Genomic DNA, 14,548 nt, shown 5'->3' with positions numbered 1-14,548 from the left:
TTGAACGGTAGATGAAAAGAAAAGACCGTATCATGATGCCATGATATATTGCATTTCTGGCTGTATAACTACACTTATTTCATACTTAAGTTTCACACTTAATAAAATTTAAAAGGAATGTTAACATCTATAGTGTTGCGCCATACAAGAATTTAAAATAGCTATCGTCTGGCTAGCTGAACATGTTGGACGAAACCCCAAAAGCCGCTACTACTAAATCGAACCAAATATGAATGTTAAATGCATGCAATATCTTCTGAACTAATCTCAACGACATTGGCTATTTATCAAAACAATATTTAGAAGTTTGTATGCTTAGCTAGCATAATTTTTGTGTACTATACACCTGATAATCGATACTTACTCAATACCAAAGTGAACATCGCATCACATCACTACGATTCCGTGAAAAAAAATTGTCAATGTCAACCTAGTTTTCTGTGCTGTCGCTGTCAGAATGACGTTAAATATTGGATGTCAAACAAAGGCAAAGCGAAGTAAATCCCGCTGTTGTACATTTTCTGTGTGCTTTTTATTCCAGAATTTCTACCTTTGTATCTTTTACGCCCTATATAATAATTATTAAGAATTATAAAATAATTATTATGTTTTCATACATATTGTAATATGAGAAATATCTTTCGAAAGTGGTGAAACGCGTAAGCTATCCAGTCTTATCACGGTCATTTACATTTTGCCTGTTTCTTGCGACACATAATAATCCATTTTTGCTTTCAGCACCGTAATAATGTTTGCTAGTTTAAAAAGCAAGATAAAGGAGGAAACTGGTAGCGATATTAGTAAATTGACTAGTAGTTGGCGTAATGGAGCATTTTTAGGTCGTATATCGCTCAGAGATGATTCAGTAAGTACAAAACGGTCTTTTAGTAATTTAAGTTTTTTATGGTTTATACCTAACTAGGTATTATTTCAAACAATTTTTAGTCCACAGCCAGTCCATCCAGCTCAGGTGGACCGGGAGATTCAACATCAGATGTAAGAATAGATTCCTTACTTTATATTAGCTTATAATCAGAAAGCCACAAATTATAATTTATTTATTCATGTTGTATGTCAAAACAAATAGTTATAAATATTTTTATCAAGTTAGAACAATACACACAAATCTATTAAAATCTAAGGAAGGCAAAGGAAACTGAATTGATAAATGTTGAACTAGTTACACTTACCTATTTTCAGTCAATTTCCCCACAACTGGAGTCATACTTGTCAGACCGTACTGGTGGGCAGGTAGACCAAGCTGGGTTGCAGCAGCAGTATGCCGCACAGCTGGAGCTAAAGCTCAAAGATAGAGATGCTTACTGGGAAAAGAAGATTGAGGAGCTGAAACTCTCGTTGGCTTCTGTACAAGGTAAGTTCCGGTTTTATTGTTTGGTGGAGTTTCTCATTAAAACTTGTTCTGTATACCATCATCACAGTTGACCTACCCCAATCACCAAAGTTGTCTTTGCCATTTACATGTATGATACAGCAGTGCTGGTCTCTAGTAAAACTGTTATGAAGGCAACATTAAAACTAAAAAAACAGTAGTGTCTCTGATCTCATGAATGAAAAATATATGAGTTTTTTTTCCATATAACAGCTGGTCATAATCATGACATCGTGAGATTCCTACAGTATGATATTGCATACTTTTACTTACAATTTTTATAGAGGCCATAACTTTTATATTTTTATTAGTTGAATTGGCACCCCATGACATTAGTCTTGGACTTACTTTGTGGCTATTATTCTACAATCCTCACAAACTTCACTCAATTTCCTGATACTACTTAGGCTACTTTATGGCTAACTCATTATGTGTGATTGCCTTCAATAGGAGAGGAGGCAGCGGCTGCTCAAAGCGTTGCTCGCACCGCCCAGGCGGAGGCGGCGCGGGCGGCGAGTGAGCGAGATGCCGCGCTCTCGCAGCTGCGAGAGCTGCGCGCGCGCCTCGCCGCTGTGGAGCGAGCGCAGGATCGTCTCGATGACATCACTGTGAGTACTTAATAAGTACCTAAATTGAATACAAGAAAAAAACAAGTACAACAATGAAATTATCCCATAATGGTTTCTCTTACAGTCAACCAGGAGGACATGTACATACAACTCATAGCAGTAATAACATATGAAATGAAGAGACAGGACTGGACATAAAAAATAAACAACTACTTATTGTTTTTGTTATTAATGACTCATAATTTATAATGAAATAGGTATAAATATGGTTAAGATTAAAATGTCAAGGTCTGATATTGTATTAGTGCCTATATTAATAACTTAAGAAACTTTCATACCCATTTTCTGGTTGCATGATAGTACACTAAAATAGCCATTAATAATTTTCATTGTTTAGATTGATAAGAAATTTATTTACATTAAGCAGTTAAACAGATGTTACAATAGATATGCCATGTGGTGCCCTATATTCTACTAATCTTACATTAAAGAAACACATCCACAAAAAACAACTTATTTAAAAAAAGCAACAATTTTAGCGCAGCATTAAACGGTGTTGTTCACACAATTAGGAAGAATTGGAGCAATCTCGGCGGGAGTGGTCCCGGGAGCGCTCGCAGCTGTCCGCGGCGCTGAGCGCGGCGGACGCGCGCGCGCGCGATCTCGCGGATCAGTTGGCGGTCGTGAGCGCCGCGTTGCCCACCGACCACGCGCTGCATCACATGCACGATGACGGTACGTATTTTACAGGATTATTTTTACAACAGAAACCTCGCAGCACTAGAAAGGTGACATCATGAACGACGTTTGTTCTACGAGTATTGATTCGTAAATAAATAAATATATATAGACAAATCACACATACTGAGTTGGCCCCAATGTAAGTTGGAGACTTGTGTTATGGGATACTAACTCAATGATACTATATTTTATAACATATATGTACATATATAGATAAACATCCAAGACCCAAGTCAATCTGAAAAAGTTCATTTTCCATGTAGACCTGACCGGGGATCGATCCAGGGACTTCAGCAGTGTAACAGTCCTGCATGATGACCATAACGCCATGTAGGTCGTCACGATGTCGATTTAACTCAATACATTCGATAAAAAAGTTATTATTGTATTTTCCTTATCTCCATGTTTGTTCCATCCACTTCGAGTGTTTACCGTTGGTGAATATAATGAAACAAATATTTATTTTTGTTTGAAAATAAAGTTTAACAAATTATCAAAACTCGTCGAACATACGTCGTTGTCAGCTATCTAGTCCTGCGAGGTTGATAGTGTATTACAACAGATATAATGTTGCAAGTTGCAATTAAAACGGTCGACTCAACGAAGAAGAAGATGGTGTTATAAAATAACCCTATACTATTTAGGGATAAAAATACCCTATGAGCTTATTCCATGTTATATTCTTACCAAATATCATCAAAATCCGTCCACAATATTTTGTTTGATTAAGTAATAAATAGTTCTAATGGCTGGGCTGGCTATGTGCATCGAATGCCAAACCACTCCTGAGCAAAGTTGGGAGTAAGGATGTAGGATTAGAAGGCAGACACTACAATTGTTTGTTTCCATTGACTAGACAAACGGGAGTTGAGTCCGTCAGGATGCGAGGACTACGACGTCGTGTGCCGAGAGCGGGCAGTGTTGTCGCGACAACTGCAGGAGGCTAAGGTCGCGCTGGCTGACGTCAAAACGTCGTGGAGTGGGCAAATCGCCTCCTTGGAGACACAGGTATATCATTTGTTACTAGCGAACCTGTCTTCGCAGGAGTTCTATACATCCTTTGGGAATAAATTGTCAAAATAACACAGAAAACTGCATCAAAATCCGTGTGCTTAGAAAAAAACGGACGCGGAGTGCGACATTTTTAATTAAATCATAAATTACATGAGAACAAAAAATCAGAGATATCAGAATACTAATATCATTATGCATAAATTGCTGCTATAAGCGTGATTAACTGTGCATGTTGCAGACGGGTACTTTTAATGACTACTGTAACACTACTTGCAACTAAACACTATACACCACTAACACACACTCAACTCTGTAAATACTTATAACCTGTACATATCATCGAAACAATTACAGTTTATTGTTTATTTGCGTCGATATTGTCAAACTGATTATATTAAACAGATAATTAAGTAATAAATAACAAAATAGCATTCTTAGTCAGAAACATTTTCTGCCACTCTTATAAAAAAAAGTTATTTATTTCAAAGATTATAAAACTATTCAGGCCGAAATGAATGATACAAAATGAAAATGGGTTGAGGAATGAGTCCTATTGTACCTCCGAAGTCGTCATCATAATTATCATAGGTGGCGCGGTTGTCGCGTCAGGCTGGGGAAGAGGGGGCGGAGCGGAGAAGAGTCGAGATGGAAAAGAAAGAGATGCAAGATAAACTAGTCAGCATGGCCGCTGAACTGGAAAAGGCACGGCAGAACTTGGCCAATAGTGAAGCTAAGGTAAATGATACCATTTTGGTTTTATCATAAAGATAATTTTCTTTTGAAGTAAATGTTGTAAGAAGGAATCACAGTTTACTGTAATCAACGATGTTTTCATTTCTTTTACTAATCAGTCATGCATGATGTTTCTAACTGAATTAACAATCTCAATGAATATGAATAGGCACATTCGGCAATAATATTCGATAGTGGAAAAAACCCCGTGACCTAAGTCTATTGTAGGAGTATCAATGAAAGGATTGAACAGTATCGTAAATCAATAAAAGCTACAAGGCCTTTTTTATTTGAACAAATCATCACATTGAACAAATGTCCCAAAAAATATTTTAACAATTATATATACAGTATTATTTTTATGCAGTTTTTTTTTTTGCATTAGGGACAGTTGTTCGACTGTGAACATATATTTGGCCACTGTAGATTTTTTAACAAAATTATAAATACCGTGGTTATATTGGTCGACGCGCGCATCAGGTGGTGCGGTTGAATGGGGAGGCCCACTCGCTGGCCCTGGAGGTGAAGGCGCTTCGCAACTCGCAGGACCACTCCGACGTGAGTTCCAGTCTCTACAGCATTTAGTTGCAGGCATACATCATTATATTAAATTTCCTGCCCGCTCCGACTTAGATAACGCCGTAGTTTGTGAAAATGAGGCAATTAATTGTGCTCGGTATTGGTACTCTTTTATGACAGTTTTCAGTTTATGAGCTCAATCGAATTTTAAGATGCTTCAGAACGGCTCCATCTAAGTCCGAGTCGGCCACGACCATCTATATACAGACCCTATACTGACATTTGTTGCTGCATCAGAGTATTTTTTTATTTTCTTTTGCATGACCAGACGTTCAACGTAGACTTTGTATTTTTATCTAAAACTGGCATAAAAACGCTTAGAAATCTCGCGAAGACTCTGGCAGTCTCTAGAAATATGTTTTTATTAACATTGTAATTTCTATAATAAGCATTTCATAGTCTTTTTTCGTTCTTGACCTTAATTGTTAAGGTTTCAACCTTCAAAATAGTCGCATTGTAATACTGTGATTGAGCAGTTTTGTTTTCTCATATACAGCAACAAATTCTGAGCCATTTCCACTTATATTTGTTTAGATGTAATCGATTTAATTTACAAATGCAATTCGTGGCATATTGTCTTAAATATATTCGTAGATTTATGAGAAGCTAGAAGGAATGTATACACACAAAATAGATGATAGCGGCTGCTAGTCAATAAGATAACCTTTATAAGCAAAAATAGTAATTAAATTTCCGTGGATCTATATACTTAAATAAAAAATGTGGTGTATGGGAACAAACAGTTAGTTTTATAGATTTTTGAAAAAAAAAAACAGACATTAGGTACGCATTATATTTTACGTTAATCGTTTACATATTTCTATCTTCTCATATAGTACTTAATAGAGTTGTTGATTGTCATTTTCCGTCCATATTTTTGTCCTGTTCACATTTAAAGTATAAGTTATATTGTTATTATTTTAAATATTTTTTTTTAACTGGAGTCTTCTGTTAATCAAGCTTAAATGAAGACTTTTATTGATTGCTTTTAAAATACAACATTATTATTAGCCTTTGTATTCAGAGCTACCGTGCCTATTGATTGAAAATAACGAAAAAACAGATTTGTTGGTTATATATATTATTATAGATTTTAAAAGTTATACGTTCGGGCAATATGATTGGGCGCACTGTCTCGCAAGACACGTTATTTCTTTAACACAGCTCATATGCTCATGCTAAGCTTATCTTTATTGCTAATGTGGTTTAGGTATCTTATTCTTTTCATGGCACAAACAATATCCTAATATCATCATTTGAGTATCCGAGGCCCTTAAAAAATCGTATTATAAATATAATTATACCTGCTGCAGGAAATGACTTTGGGTTTCTTTGCCACAGAGTGTTACACGTTTTAGATTATAATTTATATTATTTTTTTATATCACAGTTTTCATTTTATGTATTATAATTATGTTTTTGTAGTATGTTAAATTTACCAAATTAAAATTATTTATTTAACAATGTAGGAAAGGTAGAATGAAATTATAGAAATTATGGATTATAGAAACAAAGGTACAAAATATTGTTAATTTAAAATTGAATGGAAAATAGCTTATGGTAAACTGCATCTTAATTGAAAACATCGTTTTTTTTTATAAAATATAATAACTTTTGTCTTGTAAACTGCTAGGCAGACTTCTGACAATATGTTTTATAGTGGACCGACTGGCACTAATAAAACTAGATATTGTTTTTATTTAAGTAGCAAATTTTGATTATAATGTTTTTTAAATCAATTTATTTAACGCTTAGATTTCAATGAGTGCAATATTAATGTGATTTTTTTATTATACTTTGGCCACACTTCACCCTTGGGTTCGCTTAGCTTAGTATTTGGAAATAAATACAAAAAAAAAACTTGTGTGCACTAGCTGGGGTGTCTATTGTGTACTTATTTCAAAACTACTTTGTATGTTCGTTCATCTTTTTGGCAGACAGAAAACATAACTTTAATGTTAGAGTCGAAACTATGTATTTTTTTTTATTGTAAAAATTATCTTAAAATATTTTTTGACAATGTTTCGCATATAGAAATTGTATCATGTTTATCTCCCTGAGTTTGTTTCGGCTATCTGTTAAAATTCGATAACTCGATTATGTACAATACACAGCACGTGACGGTAATATAATGACGGTGTGTCAGTGACGCTCGGCGTTCTAGTGACACAGGTGCCATTCCGGATGCTTGCTTCATTTGTGATATATTTTTTTTTACATTCCAAGTAGGTTATTATATTAAGTTTTAGGTGCTTTTTGTACCTTATGGCCGTGAGTATTTTTTATAATTTTATTATTATAATATATCTTTTAACATTATTTTACCGACTGGTGTCAAAATTGCAAAATTTGAATAAATTTTATTTACATTATTTTTTTTTTATTTTTCCCAAGTAATTTTGTTTTCATCTACTAAATGGTGCATGCGCTGTAAATATTTAACTCCTCTAACAAACCTTCATCAGTTTGCATGATTTGTGTTTGGGATCTAATATTGGTTGGCGAATTTATCAGTGGGCTTATAATAATTCATAATTGCACATAAATTGCAACTTTATCAATTTATTAAGTCCCTTTATGTAATAATTTATATATTTATTTTTGAAACATAATTTACACGATCTAAAAATATTATAATCAAATCAGTTGTATGCGTGTTACATGTGAAAAGATGAAGTAGCAAGTTATTGACGAGGTCGATAGCCCTTCTCCATTTATAAAGTATGAGTTCATCGGCATACAATTTTGTATAAATGAGACACGTTTGTTAACGACCTTTAAAAAAAATGTAACAAATATAGCAAGACGCAAGAATAGGCATTCAGGTTATGAAACTGGTTGCAAGCGAGTCGCTTTGTGTTCCTTAATTAGTTTTTTTACTGTTCTGGTAAATTTTTAGCTTGTTATAGTTAGAATAGATCGAGCGTAGTTTTTTTACCAGATACGTTGTAAATATTTTTATTCTTTGCAATCTTACTAGAAATCAATAATTAAGAAACCATTCACTATAAAAATAAAAGACAGGCTTAATCCGATTTGAAAATAACATTCAGATTTAGACTTGTTAATGATTCAGTTATCGGCAACAATAGTGTTTTGAAATCAGTGCATAGAGACGAATCGTTTCTCGTTCCGGTTCGCTCTGGCTATTCCGAGATAATTTAAATACAACGTGACCTAATGACTTGTTCATTTCACTCAACTAGTTGCAAAGATTAAACTTCCGGCGCCGTGGGCTTAGTGAAATTTCTCTTTCAGGATAAAACAATGGACCTTGAAACACGGATACAAGAGCTAACAGAAGAGAACGACCAACTGAAAGTAACTTTGGAGAATGAACGGACCCTGGTGAAGATACTAAAGGAGAAGGTCGACAAGTCGAATAGGCTGTATGACGAGCAGAAGGCTGAGGTGTCCAGGCTGAGCGACCTTATGACGGAGGTGCGAAACGATAGGAACGAATTGAGGAAAAAACATGATAAGTAAGTTCAACTTTAGTTCTTCTGTTGTTAACCGTAGAGAGGTTCTACCAGTTCGTTGCTAATTCTTGCTGTCCAGCTAATTCTTGCTGTCCAGCTAATCCTTGCTGTCCAGCTAATCCTTTTCAATCTTCGCCAACACTACATCTCGAATGCTTGTTAAAATTTAGGTACTACGTTTCTGTTATCAATGATGCCTATATGTAGTTATTTTTTATTTGGTCTTGTTATCATGCGACAATCTTGCTGTCGTAATTTTATTAGGTTTTATTGCTTTGGTTTAGTTCGTTTACGCGAATTTAATACTTATTTAATACTTTACTTATTTATTAATACTAATGTTGAGTCATATTTATCACATTAATCACTAACACATTAAAAAATAAAGGTTTTGTCAATGAAAGTAAGAAAAAATTGAAAATATCAATAATAATTTTGCAATAACAAACCTTTAGTCCTGGAAAAAACTTAATAAGACCGTTCCACGTCCTTCTGTGGATATTGTATAGTATGAGGCTAATGTGGGACACAGCCTAGGCAGCTGATAGGCAACAGTAGCATTCCCAAGGTAGGCATAGTCGGTTGTAAAATCACAGCCGAAAGATCAAAATTTTAAGGTTACTTTTTACGCTTTACGCTTCGCGACATCACAGCCCCGAATGTAACTGGGAACATGCGAAGATAAGAGAGGAAGAGTCCTGTAAAAACACGCCTAAAAATGTTCAACCTGTCCATTTCCAGAGAAAGGAGGGAAAAGGACGAAGCGATACTCCGGAACGCACACATGTCTCAGTCGATCGAGATGAGTCAGAGCAATGTGCGCTACCAAGAGACTGAGATAGCTGACCTGAAGGCCAAGATGACGGAGCTGGAGGCTGTTATAGCGCAACACAAAGAGGTAAGTCCTCCGAGCAAAAAAAAATTATGTCGCCAGCTTCTTCTCTCGTGCAGGTGGTAAAAGACAATTAATATATGTACGTAGTTTTTACAAGCTTTTATTTAGTTTCACTTGTACTGTTGTCTGCAAACAAATCTTGCAAGTTACATTTCTCCTACTTCCAGTTGACCTACAGACTTGAAATTTCCCACGTCGCTTTTTTTCCCAGTTTCCATGACTATGCATTATTATAATAAGTATGACCTGATGGTGCAACTCGTATCGGCTCCAAACGGGACTCCTCAACCGGCTCAAACAGCACGGTTATAAGTTTTTTGTTAGGCGTTAAATACCATAAGATCTCTCTGACGACAATAAAAGCTCGTGGCAAAAATGACATTTTTGTAAAAAAAAAACTTATTACAGAATCAAGCAGCGTGCATGCTAATAAAAGAAACTGAGGAGGCGCGAAAAACGGAAATCGAAGAGCTGAAGAGAAAAGTCGAGGAGTCGGTGGAAAACGAAGCGAAACTTAAAAAGACTATACAACAATTTGAAACTGAAATCTGTGATAAAAATAAGGTACTAATATTATATATATAAGGTCTACTAATATTATAAAGGCGAAAGTTTGTGACTGTGTTTGTTACTTCTTTACGCTCGAACTGCTGGGCAAATTATTATAAAATTTTTGGTATTGAGTTAGCTGATACCTTGGATTAACACTTATATTTTTTACCTTACATGTCACTTAATTTATTAAAAGAATCTGCGTAAAAGGATCACATCGCTACGATATACGATTCGATATTTAAGTAAATCAGATATTGTTTATTTTTCAGAAAATAAAAAGCTTAGACTGTCGGATAGCGGACATGAAGAAGACACTTCAACGGGAGCTTCAGAACAGTAAGTCTGACCTCTCCGCAGCGGAGGAGCAGGACATTAGCAGAAGGTACCTTTTCTTTTTGTCTCATTTGAATGTGAAGAAAAGTATCTCTTAAAATGTTTAAAATTCCGCTATTTTATCTGGCTGACATAAATCCTCTTCTATAGTACCATTGTTGCCTAGGCTATGTCCTTGCTTTATTTTAGGGCGGGAGCGTATGCCACATCTCTGGAATTAATGGCTGTGTATCTTATATTATAGTATAGGCTAGGTCTTTTGTGGGTAGAATTCCGAAACTTCCACGTGAACCTCCGTTGTTACCTTTTTACGCTCTATCTGCTCAACCTATCTTATTGAAATTTTGCATACAAATAGTTTGAATTATGGAGAAAAACATACCTTTCATCCCGGAAAAATAACAGTTCCCGTGAAAAATAACATTAATTCCAATGTGACGTTACTAATTCAGAGTTTTTATTGCAGGTACTTAAAACACGTGGTTCTCCGTTTCCTGACCGCGCGGGAGCTGGAGGCGCGGCAGCTGACGCGCGCGCTGAGCACGCTGCTGCGGCTGTCGCCGCACGAGGAGGCGCTGCTGCGCGCCGCGCTCGCCGCGCGCTCCGCCTGGTTCCCCTCCCTCTCCTGATCCTACCGGTAGGTACACCGAGAAGCACACACGACGGCTTTAGGTTTTGTTAACCTTGTGCGGATCTACGAAATAATGTGTTGTTTAACTATTGTCGTGTATATCATGTTCCAGAATGCGAGGCATTAATGTAAAAATACGGGTCACTCGCTTCTGGGGCACTGGCCTTCCTTACGGATGGATAAAATGGCTGTTAATGATGATGATGATGATGACGGGTCACTCACACTTGTGATTGTCGACCGAAATGTCGACTACAGTTTCGGTTTTATAGTAGACTTTTTAAGACTAGTTTTTAGAGAAGTTGTACGTGTTGCCATCGGCTCACAAAGAAAATCGATGAGCCTTATTGCATTCTCTAAGTTGTGTGATGATACGTGCGGCTGAGGCAGACATGTGGGGTAAGCGGTACGGCCATGTCTAAAGGGGAAACGTCTGTGCGTGCATTGTTGTGGACAAGTTGTGAACGAATGAATTATACACCGAACCAATTACTCCATGCAGTCGTACCTGAGATAGTACGTCGGGAGATATGGGACAGAGCAGTCTGTCTAGTTTTGCGGTTGTTGAATCAATATCGAAGCCGATGAGTAACTGCATGAATTATTAAACTGTGGTAGAGATGTCATACATACGTACTTTGCACGACGCCGGTGCTAATTTATATACCTAATTTTTCCGGGTTATACAAAGATCCCTACTTCGAGAAACATGCTTTACGTAGTTTTGACAGTTTGGTCACGCTAGGAGTGTTTTTCCGCTTTAATTTTATCAGATAAGGTAAACGAAATTCTAAATGACAACAATTTTAGTCAATATATCTGTGGTAGTGACCATCGAGCTCTGTTTGAATTATGATTACATTGCATGAGGTAGTGTTAATGATCTTTTTGTATTAGGATTAGATACAGGAAAAAAAATGGTGATTTCGGTAATCTAAAGAATTTGCGTGCTAATTGTAATGTGGTTTTGTTCTGTGCTTAGCGCGCACTGGTAACTTTGCCTATATAATAACATTTTGCTTCTTATGCCTGAAATGATGAACATCATCATCCGCCTATATTTATCCCGCTTACAATGGGGTGGGCACAACATCTTATTTTACTGTAATTTTCGAATAAAGATTTCTAATGAAGACGAAGACTGAGAATGAAAAATGCCACCAAGAAAGAAAACATGAGTTTGTCATGAAATTACTAAAGTAAAGATTTTTGACAAATTTTATGAAAGGCTAAAAACTCATGTGCTTAGAACTAAGTATCACGTATGCAATTTGTTATGATGTATGAAGAAAAGGCGCGCTGTATCCATTTATTATATAATTGACTACAAGTTGGATAGTATTATCCATATTATTATGTTGTTTTGTTAAACATAACTTATTTATTGAATATAAAGAGAAAGTGTTTTCAGTACTTTTCTCGATATCTCGAATATTTATTTTATCGTTTTGGTAATAAATGTAATTGATGACCACACGGTCGGATAGAACTGATTCAAATATAAATATTATTAAAAAGTTTGCTAAGAATTTAGGCATGTAGATACTTAAATTATCATAATTATACCTACGATCAAAATCATTCCGTCAAATAAGAAAGGGGATTTCATATACTTGCTTGTGCAATATAGAATCATCTGTATAATATTATGTATGTTAATCATTATTTTCATTATTTTCTATATTTTTATTGAAGGTTAAAGTGTAGAAGTGTTAAAGTATTTTTATTACAGTATTTGTTACACCTATATAGTTCTATTTTTTTATGTAAAGTGTTCAAGGTTTAAATGTTTGCCTTAATAGTTGCTAGTCACTTATGTAACTTTAATTTATTGTGGGTAGATGTAATTCGCAGCTTCTAGAACATTCTATTTTGCGGTACCTAAGTTATTCTTCGTAAGATACATTAAACTGTGAATTTTCGAACATTTTGGCCGCTGTCATTACCGTCCTTCAAAATGAAGAACCTTTCTAAAATAAAATATTTTTAAAATTGTACACTACCCCCAACACAAATTTCTTATTCATAAATTAGGGTAGTAAAATGAATTCTCGTCTTTGTTGAAATTTGAAGGAGCAATGACGGTGATTGAAATGCTCAAAACTTCCCCCTAATACGTGAAAGATACAAAAACAATTGTAACAATGAAAATATCTTACTATTTGTAATAAGTTCTAAATGCCTTTAAAAATTGTATCTTTCTTTGTTCTATGAATTTATTTCAGAATTTTGTTATGTTATCGTACCTGTACAAACGATTACACTAGAGTATCGTGTTGTACTTGTATCACGGCCAAAGATGTATTTGTATCCATTATTTTTCCAATTTCATCCCAAAAGGTCCTTTGCAAACCCATATGTGACACGCTAGGATTTAGCCTAAATACTTTCACTGTTTATTTTGAGGCACTTTATCTATTTTCATAGTTGGCCTTTATATTACATTATAATTTTTTTATACTCCAGATTTATCGTGAGTTCATAGAAATACGCAAATGTTTTTATAGCTTTGTATATATATATATATATATATATATATATATATATATATATATATATATATATATATATATATATATATTTATATATTGACAATATATATATATATATTGACAAATATTTATTGTATGATTATCGTCAGTTGAACACACGATAAAGTTATTACATGTATATAGTTATCAGGTGCTTAATAAATGTAAAATAAATTTAGGAACTAAAACCACTGCCCTTTTGGTATATTTTTAAATAAGGCGTGTATTTTGTATGTAAATTACATCACACAATATATTTCATTATAATTTCTTTACAATACAAGGCATATTATAGGCGGTTGTGGGAATATTCACACAAAAATATTGTTCGCTCGTCTCTTGGCCCTCCGCCAAATGGCGTAAACTACATGAATTGTTTAAATTTGTTAAAATACTAAACAAAGTCTTGTTTGACAAAATGGCGAGATGGTCATATGATATGAAGGCCTGAAAATAAAAATAAAAAACAGGGTTGTGTGGATGTTAGGGGTTGCCGAGGAGTAGGACTTAATGATGCCAAAATGGATGTCCCAACTAGGGTACTGGCCTTCTAAGAAGGATAAGGGACCCAATGCGGGATATTCTTACAAGCAAAAATACTTAGCATTTAAAATTTAATTAGCATGTGTTTGTGATTAGCCCACTATTGCCTATACTTAATTATTAAAAATATAATAATGTTAAAAACTGTACAATATTAGAACAAGGTTGGTAGATTAATGCAAAAATATTTACGTAAGTACATACTGTGTCAGGCAGCATTTCTAATGAGCTCACATGGGTGAATGATATTATTTAATTTTGTAGATGCATACAATATGATGATCTGAAATAAATACTTAATTTTAAATGTATCCTAATTGTTTCTCTTAAAATTTTAGGATCCCTTATTTCGGTTTCTTATGGACTTGTTTCCTTTACGATCCCTCATTGAGTAGACACCACCTGACGCTTTATTGGCTAATATTATATATATGCCTCGTGTTTTCTGTTACGACGACGCTGACTGAATTTCAGCGTTATTTGTCGGCGGACGTCAAAACGAGGGAGCCCGACTGAGCAATGGGGCATGGCTCTGTCCCAGATACTTTAAAATGGA

At 35.0% G+C, this 14,548-nt stretch overlaps 1 protein-coding gene across 4 annotated transcripts; it reads left to right on the top strand.

Annotated features, from left to right (window-relative positions):
* The first annotated feature begins 470 nt into the window (after positions 1–470).
* On the top strand, positions 471–14,303 carry Golgin97 (Golgin 97). 4 transcript variants are annotated; one of them, XM_053751967.2, is made up of 15 exons: positions 471–659; positions 739–865; positions 946–996; positions 1,201–1,372; positions 1,841–1,998; positions 2,532–2,694; positions 3,557–3,708; positions 4,303–4,449; positions 4,927–5,004; positions 8,284–8,507; positions 9,246–9,402; positions 9,808–9,963; positions 10,224–10,340; positions 10,758–10,924; positions 11,031–14,303. In XM_053751967.2, exons 2-14 carry the CDS (start codon positions 749–751, stop codon positions 10,914–10,916), a joined length of 1,851 nt encoding a protein of 616 aa, XP_053607942.1. In that variant the 5' UTR covers positions 471–659; positions 739–748; the 3' UTR covers positions 10,917–10,924; positions 11,031–14,303. The 4 variants fall into 4 exon arrangements, with proteins under 4 accessions (XP_053607942.1, XP_053607933.1, XP_053607951.1 ...); XM_053751958.2 differs by having other exon boundaries at positions 10,758–14,303; XM_053751976.2 differs by lacking the exon at positions 4,927–5,004 and having other exon boundaries at positions 10,758–14,303.
* Positions 14,304–14,548: the final 245 nt, after the last annotated feature.

Source organism: Plodia interpunctella, chromosome 1 (assembly GCF_027563975.2).
Source record: "Plodia interpunctella isolate USDA-ARS_2022_Savannah chromosome 1, ilPloInte3.2, whole genome shotgun sequence".
NCBI classification, from domain to species: domain Eukaryota; kingdom Metazoa; phylum Arthropoda; class Insecta; order Lepidoptera; family Pyralidae; genus Plodia; species Plodia interpunctella.
Note: the sequence above shows the minus strand (reverse complement) of the source record. Positions and strands in the feature narration are given on the sequence as shown.